The sequence below is a fragment of the Oncorhynchus mykiss genome, chromosome 10 (assembly GCF_013265735.2).
Source record: "Oncorhynchus mykiss isolate Arlee chromosome 10, USDA_OmykA_1.1, whole genome shotgun sequence".
NCBI classification, from domain to species: Eukaryota; Metazoa; Chordata; class Actinopteri; order Salmoniformes; family Salmonidae; genus Oncorhynchus; species Oncorhynchus mykiss.
Window position 1 is genome coordinate 28,492,826 of NC_048574.1, and position 19,850 is coordinate 28,512,675.

The 19,850-nt window shown below is 49.8% G+C and overlaps 1 protein-coding gene across 3 annotated transcripts in view; it reads left to right on the forward strand.

The window, feature by feature from the left end:
- LOC110533604 (drebrin) overlaps window positions 1-19,850 on the forward strand; it is a 123,945-nt gene that overhangs the window by 73,503 nt on the left and 30,592 nt on the right. For all 3 annotated transcript variants that reach the window (XM_036990018.1, XM_036990020.1, XM_036990019.1), the window contains exons 2-3: window positions 10,048-10,103; window positions 11,794-11,906. In XM_036990018.1, the coding sequence (XP_036845913.1) occupies window positions 10,048-10,103; window positions 11,794-11,906 (169 nt within the window). The remainder of the gene's footprint in view (window positions 1-10,047; window positions 10,104-11,793; window positions 11,907-19,850) is intronic.

The following is a 19,850-nucleotide window of genomic DNA, read 5'->3' on the forward strand; positions in this document are numbered from 1 at the left end:
ATAGGAGTGGAGCTAGGCACTGCAGGGCCTGGATTCACCTCTACATCGCCAGAGGAACAGAGGAGGAGTAGGATAAGAGTACGGCTAAAAGCAATAAGAATTGGTCGTCTAGAACGTCTGGAACAGAGAGTAAAAGGAGGTTTCTGGGGGCGATAAAATAGCTTCAAGGTATAATGTACAGACAAAGGTATGGTAGGATGTGAATACAGTGGAGATAAACCTTGGTATTGAGTGATGATGAGAGAGATATTGTCTCTAGAAACATCATTGAAACCAGGAGATGTCATCGCATGTGTGGGTGGTGGAACTAATAGGTTGGATAAGGTATAATGAGCAGGACTAGAGGCTCTACAGTGAAATAAGCCAATAAACAATAACCAGAACAGCAATGAACAACGCATATTGACATTAAGGAGAGGCATGCTTAGTCGAGTGATCAAAAGGGTCCAGTGAGTAGTGAGGTTGGTTGGGGTCACGGCGATTTAGACATTAATATGGTCGAATCCGGAAACTATCATTTCGAAAACAAAACTTTTATTATTTCAGTGAAATTTGGAACCGTTCCGTATTTTATCTAACGGGTGGCATCCATAAGTCTAAGTATTGCTGTTACATTGCACAACCGTCAATGTTATGTCATAATTATGTAAAATTCTGGCAAATTAGTTCGCAATGAGCCAGGCGGCCCAAACGGTTGCATATACCCTGACTCTGCGTGCATGAACGCAAGAGAAGTGACACAATTTCACCTGGTTAATATTGCCTGCTAATCTGGATTTCCTTTAGCTAAATATGCAGGTTTAAAAATATATACTTCTGTGTATTGATTTTAAGAAAGGCATGGATGTTTATGGTTAGGGACACGTTGGAGCAACGACAGTCCTTTTCCTCCCAATATTAAATAACACTAACACTTGCCCTAATGTCCCCTCTGCCTCAGGAAGATTCAACATACAGTTGAAGTCGGAAGTTTACATACACCTTAACATTTAAACTCAGTTTTTCACAATTCCTGCCATTTAATCCTAGTAAAAATGCCCTGTCTGTGTCAGTTAGGATCACCAGTTTATTTTAAGAATGTGAAATGTCAGAATAATAGTAGAGAGAAGGATTTATTTCAGCTTTTATTTCTTTCACCACATTCCCAGTGGGTCAGAAGATTACATACACTCAATTAGTATTTGGTAGCATTGCCTTGAAATTGTTTAACTTGGGTCAAACGTTTTGGGTAACCTTCCACAAGCTTCCCACAATAAGTTGGGTGAATTTTGGCCCATTCCTCCTGACAGAGTTGGTTTATTTGAGTCAGGTTTGTAGGCCTCCTTGCTCGCACACACTTTTTCAGTTCTGCCCACAAATTTTCTATAGGATTGAGGTCAGGGATTTGTGATGGCCACTCCAATACCTTGACTTTGTTGCCCTTAAGCCATTTTGCCACAACTTTGGAAGTATGCTTGGGGTCATTGTCCATTTGGGAGATGTTGCTTCAATATATCCACATAATTGTCCTTCCTCGTGATGTCATCTATTTTGTGAAGTGCACCAGTCCCTCCTGCAGCAAAGCACCCCCACAACATGATGCTGCCACTCCCGTGCTTCACGGTTGGGATGGTGTTCTTCGGCTTGCAAGCCTCCCCCTTTTTCCTCCAAACATAACGATGGTCATTATGGCCAAACAGTTCTATCTCTGTTTCATCAGACCAGAGGACATTTCTCCAAAAAGTATGATCTTTGTCCCCATGTGCAGTTGCAAACCAGTCTGTCTTTTTTATGGTGGTTTTGGAGCAGTGGCTTCTTCCTTGCTTAGCGGCCTTTCAGGTTATGTCGATATAGGACTCGTTTTACTGTGGATATAGATACTTTTGTACCTGTTTCCTCCAGCATCTTCACAAGGTCCTTTGCTGTTGTTCTGGGATTGATTTGCACTTTTCGCACCAAAGTACATTCATCTCTAGAAGACAGAACGCGTCTCCTTCCTGAGCGGTATGACAGCTGCGTGGTCCTATGGTGTTTATACTTGCGTGTTATTGTTTGTACAGATGAACATGGTACCTTCAGTCATTTGGAAATGTCTCCCAAGGATGAACCAGACTTGTGGAGGTCTACAATTTTTTTTTCTGAGTTCTTGGCTGATTTCTTTTGATTTTCCCATTATGTCAAGCAAAGAGGCATTGGTTTTGAAGGTAGGCCTTGAAATACATCCACAGCTACACCTCCAATTGACTCAAATGATGTCAATTAGCCTATCAGAAGCTTCTAAAGCCATGACATTATTTTCTGGAATTTTCCAAGCTGTTTAAAGGCATAGTCAACTTAGTGTATGTAAACTTCTGACCCACTGGAATTGCAATACAGTGACTTCTAAGTGAAATAATCTGTCTGTAAACAATTGTTGGAAAAATGACTTGTGTCATGCACAAAGTAGATGTTCTAACCAACTTGCCAAAACTATAGTTTGTTAACAAGAAATTTGTGGAGTGGTGGAAAAATGAGTTTTAATGACTCCAACCTAAGTGTATGTAAACTTCCGACTTCAACTGTAAATGTAAAGCCCTCCCATAGAGACACACTCACTGTGATTGACAGCTGAGGTGCCCCTCGGGTCAACCTGTTAATACACACAATCAGAGTTCCAATCTCAAAATTCCTCCCCATCCATAAGGATATGAACTCGCTGAGCCAGTGCTAGTCAGCCACACAGTTAGAACTCCTCCACCTATATGACCCATCTTCTGACCCGTCTGTCACCAATGGGAGTGTCATGTCGTGACTATCATTAATGTGTTTGACTGTTATTTTATAAAATAATTACATACCACGTTCAATCATTACGTGATTAAATTAATCATATAACAATTAATTAAATAGTAATCTGGGTCACCACGGGAAAAGTTATTTAACGAGTTACTATCTCCCGACTAAACTCTAAAGATATAAATATCTCTTACATCAGTCACAGTCAATTCATTCATTCTTTTTTACCTTATCAGTCTCATTCTGAATATCGCAAAACTCTTGGATATCTGCACAAACCCTAGAATTAATGATGTATCAGCGATATACAAATTGGCTTAATTATTTATTTACTAACTAACTAAATAATCACACAGAATTACATAAACACACAAACAGGATAGTTTACACATTGATCACTACACAATGCAATGAAAAGTCCCTAGTGGACTAAACCGATATGATGGCCTGAACACAAAATGGCGGATTCAAAAGAGAGGGAAAGGTAGAGCCAAAGGAATTCCACTATCGTACACACAGCTGATAACTATGCTCATGGAAATGCGAATACTTTGCACATGAACGGCCGCTCATTCGAAAAAATTGCAGTGTGCATATTTACGTCTGTATGTCTTTGCTGTCTCTCTGTTGACAACACTCGACCCATTTACGAGGAGTAATTAGACAGAAAGTCTCTGGTTGTGTAAGTATCTGGTCACCATGTCCTTTGTAGCTGTAGCTTCTCTGTCTCGGAGTGTCTGTTAGACCGAATCTTCCAGAGGAAGTGTTTGTTAGAATGGATCTTTCAGAGTACCACCCGGTGGTTCTCTGTCGAGTTTACTATACAAAAGTACTTAAACAGCTGCAGACTGAATGTTCCTGTGTAGTCTTCTTCTTCTTCTCGAGAGAGAGTTTCAGAGTTTCTAACCATTTCGTACCTTTCAGCTCACTCTGTCGGTCACATTGGTCTAATATAGAGCTTGAACCATTTTACACAACCGTAGCAACCCGGCAATGTACTGGCCTCTAGAGATTTAAATTCCTACCATTTCAACGTGCAGCCACACTCCACGTTTTTCTGGTCTCGTAGATTCTAGCCATTCGTGACGCCCGGTTCAACACCGTCCGCCTGCTTGGTGTAATATGTTAATATGTTAATGCACTCTGGCAAAAGTGACACCAACATAATGTCTCTGCTCACGTGGGTGTGGTCACTGACTGGTTAAGACGTTATATGAAAAACTATTCTCTCATTTGGGAGGCTAACATCACATTACGTCTTCTCACAAATAGTTTCATATTTTATCATATAAGTTCCACAACATTTAAATGTGAATCTGATAACTGGGATGTATACATTTGTAGAGGTACAGTTATTTAGTTAAACCATCCTTCATGATATCACAAAAGAATAACTGCTGGACATGGTTATTCTTTAAATACCCATGGACTATTCCCAATGTTTGGATTATCTAAATATTGTTTCATTATCCAGCCTTTTGATGTTGGAGTTTAGACGGGAGCAATCTCCTTGTAACAGAATGTTTCTTCGCCCTCCATCCTGCAGAGCCATAAAGCAGAGTTTCTACAAGGTATTTAGGACCGTCATCAAACGGCCAACTTCACCCCTCTCCCCCTCTGTGGGAGAGAGAGGGCGCTGTAGAGCGGGCCCACTGTAACCTGATACTTCGGATCAGGAGAGTCATGACAGGAGGTGCATGTATTTGGGCTGAGCCACCCGACCTCGTTTTGGGAAAAACAACCTGGCACACTATTGCTTTGTATGTGTGTGTGTGTGTGTGTGTGTGTGTGTGTGTGTGTGTGTGTGTGTGTGTGTGTGTGTGTGTGTGTGTGTGTGTGTGTGTGGACATTAGCGCAGCTTTCAACATACGAAACCTCTATTAAAGCAAGATGTGGCGTCTGTATTGGATTATTTTGTCTCTGCCGGCCTCTTCGGGTGGTGTTTAGGAAACGTTGACTCACCTTCCTAGAAGGGAAGAGCTTTGTCATGACAAACAGCCCTGATTGGACACCATGACCCTCCGAGAGCCAATCAGATTAGTTGTTTGTGCTGGGGGCGAGCGTCGGCTTGATCATCGATGACATTGTTCTGAAATGAGTTGCGGGGGGTTCGAATGAAATCTATTTGACTGCTGACGGCCTATTGGTCTGTCTTCCTCTCTTCTTCTCCTCTGATACCATTGATCTCTCGCTCCATCTCTCCATCTCTCTCTCTCTATCTATAGCACTAATAGCAGAGAGGAGACTGAGAGACTCACACTAATAGGCTATCTGCTGGGTTTTCCACAGTGTTTCAACTCTATCTACCCTCTCTATTAGTTTCTAATTTCCTGTCTCTACCCCATCTTCATCATATCCCTTTCTCTGTTTCTATTTCTTGCTCACATTCTCTGCCCCCCCCCCTCCTCCTGGAGTCTTATTTTCTTGTTTTTAGTCCTCCTCTCTGATATTGAAGTGTAATTGGTCTATAGTGAGGGACTCTCAGTCCCAGCCCGCTCATTCCCTCTTTCCTACCCTTGGAGACAATAGAGGAGGGCCCCAGCACCCTCGCTCTCACTCCCACACCCCTCTCCCCTGCATTCTCTCACACCCTCACCTCCGCTCCCCTGCATTCTCTCACACCCTCACCCCCGCTCCCCTGCATTCTCTCACCCCCACTCCCCTGCATTCTCTCACACCCTCACCCACGCTCCCCCGCTCCCCTGCATTCTCTCACCCCAACTCCACTGCATTCTCTCACACCCTCACCCCCGCTCCCCTGCATTCTCTCACCCCCACTCCCCTGCATTCTCTCACACCCTCACCCCCGCTCCCCTGCATTCTCTCACACTCTCACTCCCTCACCCCGCTCCCCTGCATTCTCTCACTCCAGCTCCCATGCGTTCTCTCACTCCCTCACTCCAGCTCCCATGCGTCTCTCACTCACTCCCTCACTCCAGCTCCCATGCGTCTCTCACTCCCTCACTCCAGCTCCCATGCGTTCTCTCACTCCCTCACTCCAGCTCCCATGCGTTCTCTCACTCCCTCACTCCAGCTCCCATGCGTCTCTCACTCACTCCCTCACTCCAGCTCCCATGCGTCTCTCACTCCCTCACTCCAGCTCCCATGCGTTCTCTCACTCCCTCACTCCAGCTCCCATGCGTTCTCTCACTCCCTCACTCCAGCTCCCATGTGTTCTCTCACTCCCTCACTCCAGCTCCCATGTGTTCTCTCACTCCCTCACTCCAGCTCCCATGCGTTCTCTCACTCCCTCACTCCAGCTCCCATGAATCCACACACGTACTTTGACCCCCCCTCTCTCCCCTTTCCTCTACATCTACTTACCCTTCTCTCTTCACCATCCACATACCCCCTCACCCCCACCCCCCTCTCTCATTTGGACACCCTTCTGAACCCCTCCCTCCTATTCACCCCTCCCCCACATGTCGCTCTCTCCGTTTCTCTCCCACTCAGCAGTAGCTCCATGCCTGCTGTATGCCATGCAGTCTCTCTCTCTCTCTCTCTCTCTCTCTCTCTCTCTCTCTCTCTCTCTCTCAATTCAATTCAATTCAATTCAAGGGCTTTATTGGCATGGGAAACATGTGTTAACATTGCCAAAGCAAGTGAGGTAGATAATATATAAAGTGAATATATAAAGTGAAATAAACAATAAAAATTAACAGTAAACATTACACATACAGAAGTTTCAAAACAATAAAGACATTACAAATGTCATATTATATATATACAGTGTTTTAACAATGTACAAATGGTTAAAGGACACAAGATAAAATTTAAAAAAAGCATAAATATGGGTTGTATTTACAATGGTGTTTGTTCTTCACTGGTTGCCCTTTTCTCGTGGCAACAGGTCACAAATCTTGCTGCTGTGATGGCTGGCACACTGTGGGATTTCACCCAGTAGATATGGGAGTTTATCAAAATTGGATTTGTTTCTCTCTCTCTCTCTCCCCAGGCCCAGTGACATAGGCTCCACAGAGCAGAGCTGTTTCTAGGTCATGCCAGTCTTTTATGAATAATAAAAGGAGTCTGCTTTAAAGGGAATTATTTATAGTTCTACACGTGAACTAGCTCACACATTCTCTCTCTCGGTTTCTCTACCTCCAATTTCTGTCTCTTTCTTTCGCTCTCTCTCTCTCCATGTCTACCCTTCTCTTTCACCCCTATCTTTCTCTTTCTTCCTCCCCACACTCTCTCTCTCTCTGACTCTCTCTCTCATCTCTCTTATTTTCTCTCTCTCTCTCTCCATTGTCACCCTGCATCCCAGTCTTTTCTCAGCTCATTGGCCCTGGTGTGTCCCAGACAGACTGTAGATGAGCTACTGGGTGTGGTGGGCTGGGTAGGGTTAGGCCAGCCAGAGAGAGGCCTGCTTAAAAATATCCCTGCTCTGCTATAGCTGCCTTCTGGGGACAGAAATTAATACAAAGTAAGGAGACTGAAGGGTGGCTTGAATACAACAGGCTTTAAGTGATCCTTAAACAGTACTTGTATGGCTTCAATAATGTAAGAGGGAAAAGTGTAGGGGGAGGAAGTTAAATCTCAGTAAGACAAAAATAATGGTGTTCCAAAAAAGGTCCAGTCGCCAGGACCTCAAATACAAATTCCATCTCGACACCGTTGCCCTAGAGCACACAAAAAACTATACGTCTCAGCCTAAACATCAGCGCCACAGGTAACTTCCACAAAGCTTTGAACGAGCTAAGAGACAAGGCAAGAAGGGCCTTCTAGGCAATCAAAAGGAACAGAAAATTCGACATACAAATTAGCATCTGGCTAAAAATACTTGAATCAGTTATAGAATCCATTGCCCTTTATGGTTGTGAGGTCAGGGGTCCGCTCACCAACCAAGATTTCACAAAATGGGACAAACAGCAAATTGAGACTGCATGCAGAATTCTGCAAAAATATCCTTTGCGTACAACGTAGAACACCAAATAATGCATGCAGAGCAGAATTAGAACGATACCCACTAATTATCAAAATCCAGAAAAGAGCTGTTAAATTCTACAACCACCTAAAAGGAAGCGATTCCCAAACCTTCCATAACAAAGCCATCACCTACAGAGAGATGAACCTGGAGAAGAGTCCACTAAGCAACCTGGTCCTGGGCCTCTGTTCACAAACACACACACACCCCACAGAGCCTCAGGACAGCAGCATAATTAGACCCAACCAAATCATGAGAAAACAAAAAGATAATTACTTGACACATTGGAAAGAATGAACAAAAAAACAGACCAAACTAGAATGCTATTTGGCCCTGAACAGAGAGTACTCAGTGGCAGAATACCTGACCACTGTGACTGACCCAAACTTAAGTAAAGCTTTGACTATGTACAGACTCAGTGAGCATAGCCTTGTAGGCAGACCTGAGAAAGGCCGTTGTAGGCAGACATGGCTCTCAAGAAAAGACAGGCTATGTGCACACTGCCCACAAAATGAGGTGGAAACTGAGCTGCACTTCCTAACCTCCTGCCAAATGTATGACCATATTAGAGACATATTTCCCTCAGATTACACAAATCCACAAAGAATTCGAAAACAAACCCAATTTTGATAAACTCCCATATCTATTGGGTGAAATTCGACAGTGTTCCATCACAGCAGCAGATCTGTGACCTGTTGCCACAAGAAAGGGGCAACCAGAAGAACACCATTGTAAATACAACCCATAGTTATTTTTATTTATTTTCCCTTTTGTACTTTAAATATTTGCAAATCGTTACAACACTGTATATAGACATACAGTATATCACAAAAGTGAGTACACCCCTCACATTTTTGTAAATATTTGAGTATATCTTTTCATGTGACAACACTGAAGAAATGACACTTTGCTACAATGTAAAGTAGTGAGTGTACAGCTTGTATAACAGTGTAAATTTGCTGTCCCCTGAAAATAACTCAACACACAGCCATTAATGTCTAAACCGCTGGCAACAAAAGTGAATACACTCCTAAGTGAAAATGTCCAAATTGGGCCCAAAGTGTCAGGAGGGAGGGAGTGAGAGGGAAGGAGGGAGTGAGAGGGAAATAGGGAGTGAGAGGGAAGGAGGGAGTGAGAGGGAAGGAGGGAGTGAGAGGGAAGGAGGGAGTGAGAGGGAAGGAGGGAGAGAGGGAAGGAGGGAGTGAGAGGGAAGGAGGGAGTGAGAGGGAAGGAGGGAGAGAGGGAAGGAGGGAGTGAGAGGGAAGGAGGGAGTGAGAGGGAAGGAGGGAGTGAGAGGGAAGGAGGGAGAGAGGGAGAGGAGAGAGGGAAGGAGGGAGAGAGGGAAGGAGGGAGTGAGAGGGAAGGAGGGAGTGAGGGAAGGAGGGAGTGAGTGAGAGGGAAGGAGGGAGTGAGAGGGAAGGAGGGAGTGAGAGGGAAGGAGATTGGAGACACAAAGGGATGAGGGGATGAAGAGAAACAGAGAGGGATTGAGCCAGTCCTTCTGATAGAAGCCTCATGGCTGGCTGAACAGACACTACAGTACATTATAGAGGAAGGTCAACCAGATTCATCTGGAAATGTAGGATGTCTGTTACTGCCTTTCTGGCATACAGTAATCCCACTCTCCTTCATTCACCCCTTGCCTATGTGTGTACGTGTGTACGTGTGTGTATTATTACTAGAGTGCTGGTATGCGATGGTCCCGCTATAATCCAGGCGGAAGAGAGACTGTATTCCCACAGTCATTAATTAAACATGTTTATAATCTGTTTATTGTCTCACACGCGCGTGCGCACATATCTACCTACACACACACACACATCTCTATATCTCTCTCTGTCTCTCTGTCTCTCTCTCTCTGTGTAGAATTCTGGGTAATCGAGTCTCACTGCATTGCTCTATTCAGATAATAATTATATGTCTCTATCTCCTCTCATTGTCTTCAGAATGGGAACAATAATACCGGCAGTTTAGCCTGAGTACCTTTCTATCTAATGCCGTAAAACCAGCAGAATTCATTGAAATGTGATTTTTTTCTAAAGCTAGTTAATCGCTCCAGGCATTACCTCATTTCACAGCTAAGTGAATAGATGATACCATTCTCTCTCCTATCCACTCCTCAGGACTAACAGCACCCGTGACCTGGTGTGTAGAGTATTGGCCTCGAGTGGAGTGTGTTCCAACCCGCACCCTCTCCCTCTTCCTCCCCTTGCTCATATAGTTACCACTGTATGAATGGAAAATAGAATCATACTGGAGAAAGTTCTGGTGAAAGACAGTATGGCTGTTATGCTTGGATGCTGTGTTGTTCTGGAGTCTAAATGTCTGACGGTCTCTCTCTCTCTCTCTGTGTTTCTCTCATGCAGGGCCTTGTTCTCATATGAGGGCAACAGCAATGATTTGACTCTGGCATCATCAGGAGGTAAGCAAACTCCACCATGAGATCTGAAGATGATTGATTGTTGTTCTGGTTTATTTGTTTCCACTGTACTCTCTGTGCCTCTTGCATTGATAACATGTATTGAGATGAGGGTAAAGAGCCTGCAACTGACTAATAATGACTGTTTGTCTGGAGGGGAAATGTGTCAGTAGAGGGCATACTCACTAGCTTTGAGGCCTCCATTGAAGGTGACAGCCAGCCATTGTTGTCGGTGTTAACAATCACATGAAAAGGAAATCATGTTTTGTTGAGATGCTAACTATTCCATTAGGAAGGCATAATCATTATTACATTTTTGTACATTTGACATTTTAGTCATTAAGTCATTTACAGGAGCAATTAAGGTTATGTTTTTTACCTAGTCGGCTCGAGGATTTAAACCAGTGATCTATATCGGTTGCTGGTCCAACCCTCTAAACGGCTACGCAAAGTTGATTATTATGCCTGTTAATAACAGTGATCCATATCTCATAGCAGTGCATGCTGCTCCTCACACTGCTCTGTTAATCATGTCTGGGAGACCAGCTTGGCCTGGTCTTGTGAGATCCACTATTAGTGGAGGGTTGGAACCTGGGAAAGCTCTGGGATACACAGCATCCCACACACGAAGCATGCCTATGATTGTGGTGAGGCAGACCTATCAGTCATCCTATTGGTGTAGAGTAGGTGGAGTGGACAGGCTGGACCAGTGAGACCTGACTCTGATTGGACAGATGGGGTTTGGAGTGTGTTTGTGAGTGTGTGATGGCATTGGTGTCAGCTCTGTTCACTTGCGTTGGAGCAGTCAGGTGTGAGTGTGGGCGTCTGTCTCAGGGCTCAGCATGACCCTGTTTAGGACGCAAGTCTGTGTTTATGTGTCTGCACTCTAGTCCCCATCCTACTTGACCCAACCACAGTCAGCGGTCTCTCCATCTCAATAAATTTACCATCGAAGAGATTTTAATGTTTCAACAGCTCATTGTAATGTTTCAACAGCTCATTGTTACAGTTGACAACAGCTCATTGGAAGTTGCCTATTTTCAAGCTATTGAATGATTATATTGGATGGTAACGGTAAGGATCATATAGGGCAGAGAGCTGCCTATGGGGCGGCAGGGTAGCCTAGTGGTTAGTGCGTTGGGCTAGTAACCGGAAGGTTGCAAGTTCAGGAGTGAGTGAGAGGGAAAGCCCCCTTTATCCCCTTTACCCTCATCTCATGTTGTTCTGCCCCTGAACGGGCAGTTAACCCACTGTTCCTAGGCCATTATTGAAAATAAGAATTTGTTCTTAACTGACTTGCCTCGTTAAATAAAGGTTAAATAAATGGTGAGACGTGAAGTGAAATAGAAAGTGAGCTATCATACAACCTGGCTGGTTCCACCAGGCTAGTTTGTACCTGGAACAGAATACCGTAGGAGCATTGAACTGTGAGTCGCTGAAGAGCACTGGGCCACATAATGTGGAGGAGGACATAGACTGTGTCAGTGTGGAACGGTCAGATCAGCCTTGAGAGTGGTAGTGATGTGTTTTTCTGAAAACACTCTACCTCTCATTCTTCTCATCAGTTTTTTCTCCCTCCTCCTATTCCACCCTCCTCTCCTTCTCCTTGTCTTCCTCCTACTCTCCTTACCCTTCCTACTCTCCTTACCCCTAATCTCTCTTCTCCTCCTCTCCTCCTCCCCTCCTCCTCTAGCTGGAGGTCTACCAGAGATCACAGTGACCTTCGATAATGGCAGGGTCATGTACGGCTTCTGCAGCCTGAAGGAGCCCACGGCCGCACTGCCACGCTATGTCCTCATCAACTGGGTGAGACTGTGTGTGTGTGTGTGTGTGTGTGTGTGTGTGTGTGTGTGTGTGTGTGTGTGTGTGTGTGTGTGTGTGTGTGCGTCTGTGCATGCGTGTGCATGTGTGTGTTAGTACAGTAGACTGTTAGTACAGTCTATAAATGTGTGTGTTAGTACAGTTGATGTAGGTCTACAAATGTGTGTGTAGAGTACATGTGTAACTAGATCTGTATGCCTCTATAGGTAAACTGTATGTGTGTGTCCATTCAGCCCTCCCTCCCTCCTGTCAGTGTGTGTCCATTCAGCCCTCCCTCCCTCATGTCAGTGTGTGTCCATTCAGCCCTCCCTCCCTCATGTCAGTGTGTCCATTCAGCCCTCCCTCCCTCCCTCCTGTCAGTGTGTCCACTCAGCCCTCCCTCCCTCCTGTCAGTGTGTCCATTCAGCCCTCCCTCCCTCCCTCCTGTCAGTGTGTCCATTCAGCCCTCCCTCCCTCATGTCAGTGTGTCGATTCAGCCCTCCCTCCCTCATGTCAGTGTGTCCATTCAGCCCTCCCTCCCTCCCTCATGTCAGTGTGTGTCCACTCAGCCCTCCCTCCCTCCCTCATGTCAGTGTGTCCATTCAGCTCTCCCTCCCTCATGTCAGTGTGTCCATTCAGCCCTCCCTCCCTCATGTTAGTGTGTGTCCATTCAGCCCTCCCTCCCTCATGTCAGTGTGTGTCCATTCAGCCCTCCCTCCCTCCTCTCAGTGTGTCCATTCAGCCCTCCCTCCCTCATGTCAGTGTGTGTCCATTCAGCCCTCCCTCCCTCCCTCCCTCATGTCAGTGTGTGTCCATTCAGCCCTCCCTCCCTCCTGTCAGTGTGTCCATTCAGCCCTCCCTCCCTCATGTTAGTGTGTGTCCATTCAGCCCTCCCTCCCTCATGTCAGTGTGTGTCCATTCAGCCCTCCCTCCCTCCTCTCAGTGTGTCCATTCAGCCCTCCCTCGCTCCTGTCAGTGTGTGTCCATTCAGCCCTCCCTCCCTCCCTCATGTCAGTGTGTGTCCATTCAGCCCTCCCTCCCTCATGTCAGTGTGTGTCCACTCAGCCCTCCCTCCCTCATGTCAGTGTGTGTCCACTTAGCCCCCCCTCCCTCATGTCAGTGTGTGTCCACTCAGCCCTCCCTCCCTCATGTCAGTGTGTGTCCACTCAGCCCTCCCTCCCTCCCTCATGTCAGTGTGTGTCCATTCAGCCCTCCCTCCCTCCCTCATGTCAGTGTGTGTCCATTCAGCCCTCCCTCCCTCATGTCAGTGTGTGTCCACTTAGCCCCCCCTCCCTCATGTCAGTGTGTGTCCACTCAGCCCTCCCTCCCTCATGTCAGTGTGTGTCCATTCAGCCCTCCTCCCTCCTGTCAGTGTGTCCATTCAGCCCTCCCTCCCTCATGTTAGTGTGTGTCCATTCAGCCCTCCCTCCCTCCTCTCAGTGTGTCCATTCAGCCCTCCCTCCCTCATGTTAGTGTGTGTCCATTCAGCCCTCCCTCCCTCCTCTCAGTGTGTCCATTCAGCCCTCCCTCCCTCATGTCAGTGTGTGTCCATTCAGCCCTCCCTCCCTCCCTCATGTCAGTGTGTGTCCATTCAGCCCTCCCTCCCTCATGTCAGTGTGTGTCCACTCAGCCCTCCCTCCCTCATGTCAGTGTGTGTCCACTCAGCCCTCCCTCCCTCATGTCAGTGTGTGTCCACTTAGCCCCCCCTCCCTCATGTCAGTGTGTGTCCACTCAGCCCTCCCTCCCTCATGTCAGTGTGTGTCCACTCAGCCCTCCCTCCCTCATGTCAGTGTGTGTCCACTCAGCCCCCCCTCCCTCATGTCAGTGTGTGTCCATTCAGCCCTCCCTCCCTCCTATCAGTGTGTGTCCACTCAGCCCTCCCTCCCTCCCTCATGTCAGTGTGTGTCCACTCAGCCCTCCCTCCCTCCCTCATGTCAGTGTGTGTCCACTCAGCCCCCCCTCCCTCATGTCACTGTGTCCACTCAGCCCCCCCCCTCCCTCATGTCAGTGTGTGTCCACTCAGCCCTCCCTCCCTCATGTCAGTGTGTGTCCACTCAGCCCCCCCTCCCTCCTGTCAGTGTGTGTCCACTCAGCCCTCCCTCCCTCATGTCACTGTGTCCACTCAGCCCCCCCCCTCCCTCATGTCAGTGTGTGTCCACTCAGCCCCCCCTCCCTCCTGTCAGTGTGTGTCCATTCAGCCCTCCCTCCCTCATGTCAGTGTGTGTCCATTCAGCCCTCCCTCCCTCATGTCAGTGTGTCCACTCAGCCCTCCCTCCCTCCCTCCCTCCTGTCAGTGTTTCCACTCAGCCCTCCCTCATGTCAGTGTGTGTCCACTCAGCCCCCCCTCCCTCCTGTCAGTATGTGTCCACTCAACCCTCCCTCCCTGATGTCAGTGTGTGTCCATTCAGCCCTCCCTCGCTCCTGTCAGTGTGTGTCCACTCAGCCCTCCCTCCCTCATGTCAGTGTGTGTCCATTCAGCCCTCCCTCCCTCATGTCAGTGTTTGTCCACTCAGCCCTCCCTCCCTCCCTCCTGTCAGTGTGTGTGCATTCAGCCCTCCCTCCCTCCTGTCAGTGTTTCCACTCAGCCCTCCCTCATGTCAGTGTGTTTCCACTCAGCCCTCCCTCCCTCCCTCATGTCATTGTGTCCACTCAGCCCTCCCTCCCTCATGTCAGTATGTTTCCACTGAGCCCTCCCTCCCTCATGTCAGTGTGTGTCCACTCAGCCCTCCCTCCCTCATGTCAGTGTGTGTCCATTCAGCCCCCCCTCCCTCATGTCAGTGTGTGTCCACTCAGCCCTCCCTCATGTCAGTGTGTGTCCACTCAGCCCTCCCTCCCTCCCTCATGTCAGTGTGTCCTTTCAGCCCTCCCTCCGTCATGTCACTGTGTCCACTCAGCCCCCCCTCCCTCATGTCAGTGTTTGTCCACTCAGCCCTCCCTCCCTCATGTCAGTGTGTGTCCATTCAGCCCTCCCTCCCTCCCTCATGTCAGTGTGTGTCCATTCAGCCCCCCCTCCCTCATGTCAGTGTGTGTCCACTCAGCCCCCCCTCCCTCATGTCAGTGTGTGTCCACTCAGCCCCCCCTCCCTCATGTCAGTGTGTGTCCACTCAGCCCTCCCTCCCTCCCTCATGTCAGTGTGTGTCCACTCAGCCCCCCCTCCCTCATGTCACTGTGTCCACTCAGCCCCCCCCCTCTCCCTCATGTCAGTGTGTGTCCACTTAGCCCCCCCTCCCTCATGTCAGTGTGTGTCCACTCAGCCCTCCCTCCCTCATGTCAGTGTGTGTCCATTCAGCCCTCCCTCCCTCCTGTCAGTGTGTCCATTCAGCCCTCCCTCCCTCATGTTAGTGTGTGTCCATTCAGCCCTCCCTCCCTCCTCTCAGTGTGTCCATTCAGCCCTCCCTCCCTCATGTCAGTGTGTGTCCATTCAGCCCTCCCTCCCTCCCTCATGTCAGAGTGTGTCCATTCAGCCCTCCCTCCCTCATGTCAGTGTGTGTCCACTCAGCCCTCCCTCCCTCATGTCAGTGTGTGTCCACTCAGCCCTCCCTCCCTCATGTCAGTGTGTGTCCACTTAGCCCCCCCTCCCTCATGTCAGTGTGTGTCCACTCAGCCCTCCCTCCCTCATGTCAGTGTGTGTCCACTCAGCCCTCCCTCCCTCATGTCAGTGTGTGTCCACTCAGCCCCCCCTCCCTCATGTCAGTGTGTGTCCATTCAGCCCTCCCTCCCTCCTATCAGTGTGTGTCCACTCAGCCCTCCCTCCCTCCCTCATGTCAGTGTGTGTCCACTCAGCCCCCCCTCCCTCATGTCACTGTGTCCACTCAGCCCCCCCCCCCCCTCCCTCATGTCAGTGTGTGTCCACTCAGCCCTCCCTCCCTCATGTCAGTGTGTGTCCACTCAGCCCCCCCTCCCTCCTGTCAGTGTGTGTCCACTCAGCCCTCCCTCCCTCATGTCACTGTGTCCACTCAGCCCCCCCCCTCCCTCATGTCAGTGTGTGTCCACTCAGCCCCCCCTCCCTCCTGTCAGTGTGTGTCCATTCAGCCCTCCCTCCCTCATGTCAGTGTGTGTCCATTCAGCCCTCCCTCCCTCATGTCAGTGTGTGTCCACTCAGCCCTCCCTCCCTCCCTCCCTCCTGTCAGTGTTTCCACTCAGCCCTCCCTCATGTCAGTGTGTGTCCACTCAGCCCCCCCTCCCTCCTGTCAGTGTGTGTCCACTCAACCCTCCCTCCCTGATGTCAGTGTGTGTCCATTCAGCCCTCCCTCGCTCCTGTCAGTGTGTGTCCACTCAGCCCTCCCTCCCTCATGTCAGTGTGTGTCCATTCAGCCCTCCCTCCCTCATGTCAGTGTTTGTCCACTCAGCCCACCCTCCCTCCCTCCTGTCAGTGTTTCCACTCAGCCCTCCCTCATGTCAGTGTGTGTCCACTCAGCCCTCCCTCCCTCCCTCATGTCATTGTGTCCACTCAGCCCTCCCTCCCTCATGTCAGTATGTTTCCACTGAGCCCTCCCTCCCTCCCTCATGTCAGTGTGTGTCCACTCAGCCCTCCCTCCCTCCCACATGTCAGTGTGTGTCCATTCAGCCCCCCCTCCCTCATGTCAGTGTGTGTCCACTCAGCCCTCCCTCCCTCATGTCACTGTGTCCACTCAGCCCTCCCTCCCTCATGTCAGTGTGTGTCCATTCAGCACCCCCTCCCTCCTGTCAGTGTGTGTCCACTCAGCCCTCCCTCCCTCATGTCAGTGTGTATCCATTCAGCCCTCCCTCCCTCCCTCCTGTCAGTGTTTCCACTCAGCCCTCCCTCATGTCAGTGTGTGTCCACTCAGCCCTCCCTCATGTCAGTGTGTGTCCACTCAGCCCTCCCTCCCTCCCTCATGTCAGTGTGTCCTTTCAGCCCTCCCTCCCTCATGTCACTGTGTCCACTCAGCCCCCCCTCCCTCATGTCAGTGTTTGTCCACTCAGCCCTCCCTCCCTCATGTCAGTGTGTGTCCATTCAGCCCTCCCTCCCTCCCTCATGTCAGTGTGTGTCCATTCAGCCCCCCCTCCCTCATGTCAGTGTGTGTCCACTCAGCCCCCCCTCCCTCATGTCAGTGTGTGTCCACTCAGCCCCCCCTCCCTCATGTCAGTGTGTGTCCACTCAGCCCTCCCTCCCTCCCTCATGTCAGTGTGTGTCCACTCAGCCCCCCCTCCCTCATGTCACTGTGTCCACTCAGCCCCCCCCCCCCTCATGTCAGTGTGTGTCCACTCAGCCCTCCCTCCCTCATGTCAGTGTGTGTCCACTCAGCCCCCCCTCCCTCCTGTCAGTGTGTGTCCACTCAGCCCTCCCTCCCTCATGTCACTGTGTCCACTCAGCCCCCCCCCTCCCTCATGTCAGTTTGTGTCCACTCAGCCCCCCCTCCCTCCTGTCAGTGTGTGTCCATTCAGCCCTCCCTCCCTCATGTCGGTGTGTGTCCATTCAGCCCTCCCTCCCTCATGTCAGTGTGTGTCCACTCAGCCCTCCCTCCCTCCCTCCCTCACTCCTGTCAGTGTTTCCACTCAGCCCTCCCTCATGTCAGTGTGTGTCCACTCAGCCCCCCCTCCCTCCTGTCAGTGTGTGTCCACTCAACCCTCCCTCCCTGATGTCAGTGTGTGTCCATTCAGCCCTCCCTCGCTCCTGTCAGTGTGTGTCCACTCAGCCCTCCCTCCCTCATGTCAGTGTGTGTCCATTCAGCCCTCCCTCCCTCATGTCAGTGTTTGTCCACTCAGCCCTCCCTCCCTCCCTCCTGTCAGTGTGTGTCCATTCAGCCCTCCCTCCCTCCTGTCAGTGTTTCCACTCAGCCCTCCCTCATGTCAGTGTGTGTCCACTCAGCCCTCCCTCCCTCCCTCATGTCAGTGTGTGTCCATTCAGCCCCCCCTCCCTCATGTCAGTGTGTGTCCACTCAGCCCTCCCTCCCTCATGTCACTGTGTCCACTCAGCCCTCCCTCCCTCATGTCAGTGTGTGTCCATTCAGCCCCCCCTCCCTGCTGTCAGTGTGTGTCCACTCAGCCCTCCCTCCCTCATGTCAGTGTGTGTCCATTCAGCCCTCCCTCCCTCATGTCAGTATGTTTCCACTCAGCCCTCCCTCCCTCATGTCAGTGTGTGTCCACTCAGCCCTCCCTCCCTCATGTCAGTGTGTGTCCATTCAGCCCTCCCTCCCTCATGTCAGTATGTTTCCACTCAGCCCTCCCTCCCTCCCTCATGTCAGTGTGTGTCCATTCAGCCCTCCCTCCCTCCTGTCAGTGTTTCCACTCAGCCCTCCCTCATGTCAGTGTGTGTCCACTCAGCCCTCCCTCCCTCCCTCATGTCATTGTGTCCACTCAGCCCTCCCTCCCTCATGTCAGTATGTTTCCACTTAGCCCCCCCCCCTCCTCTCAGTGTGTCCATTCAGCCCTCCCTCCCTCATGTCAGTGTGTGTCCACTCAGCCCTCCCTCCCTCCCTCATGTCAGTGTGTGTCCATTCAGCCCCCCCTCCCTCATGTCAGTGTGTGTCCACTCAGCCCTCCCTCCCTCATGTCAGTGTGTGTCCATTCAGCCCTCCCTCCCTCATGTCAGTGTGTGTCCATTCAGCCCCCCTCCCTCCTGTCAGTGTGTGTCCACTCAGCCCTCCCTCCCTCATGTCAGTGTGTATCCATTCAGCCCTCCCTCCCTCCCTCCCTCCCTCCCTCCTGTCAGTGTTTCCACTCAGCCCTCCCTCATGTCAGTGTGTGTCCACTCAGCCCTCCCTCATGTCAGTGTGTGTCCACTCAGCCCTCCCTCCCTCCCTCATGTCAGTGTGTCCTTTCAGCCCTCACTCCCTCATTTCACTGTGTCCACTCAGCCCCCCCTCCCTCATGTCAGTGTTTGTCCATTCAGCCCTCCCTCCCTCATGTCAGTGTGTGTCCATTCAGCCCTCCCTCCCTCCCTCATGTCAGTGTGTGTCCATTCAGCCCTCCCTCCCTCCTTCATGTCAGTGTGTGTCCACTCAGCCCTCCCTCCCTCATGTCAGTGTGTGTCCATTCAGCCCTCCCTCCCTCCCTCATGTCAGTGTGTGTCCACTCAGCCCTCCCTCCCTCCCTCATGTCAGTGTGTGTCCACTCAGCCCTCCCTCTCTCCTGTCAGTGTGTGTCCACTCAGCCCTCCCTCTCTCCTGTCAGTGTGTGTCCATTCATCCCAGTGAGACTCAGGCAGTCTGAGACAGTCTACTGGGCTTACTGTGTCTATAGTTGTGACAGGCCCAGACATCCCCCCTGGCTACTGGTCTCTGTCACAGTTTAGGATGGCTCTAGAGTGAGATTTGGGGTCTCTTGTCCAAAATTACAAAACTCAATTTTGGGTGTATTGTAATTCTCAGGCACTGCAGTCACCCATCAACTCCCCTCTCAAAAAGAAAACAGAAAATATACGTTTCCTGTGGTCCTCATTATAAGTTCTAATGTGATTCAATACAGAAGTTCTCCAGAGATGTGTTGTTAACTAGGAGGTGAAGGGCCCTGGAATTGGTGTACCAGTTCAGTAGCCATGTGTTTTTATGCTTGGTTAGTATTCCACTATTCCTTTAATGTATTCAGTGGCCATTGTGTTGTTTTGAATAGGTCATGGTCATGTAATGCTACCAGGAATGTTCCTGTTGAGACACAATGCTTCATTCACTCATAATTACTACTGTTAAACTGGACACAAAGACAACATTTTGAATAGAATACAAAGAGCACATCCAGTCCTTTCAATGTGGTTACTTTGATTGATGATGATGATGTCGACGGCGATGATGACACTACTACTGTATTCTTGAAGTCGGAAACACACAGTAGCTCTAACCCTGTCTCCTCCCTCTCTTTTCTCTAACTCTCTCTTCTTCTCCCCATTCCCCCTCTCCTCTCCCTTTCTTCTCCCTCCCCCTACTCCCCCTCTTGTCTCCCTCTCTTCTCTCTGTCTCCTCTCCCTCCTCCACTCCCCCTCTTTCTCCCTCT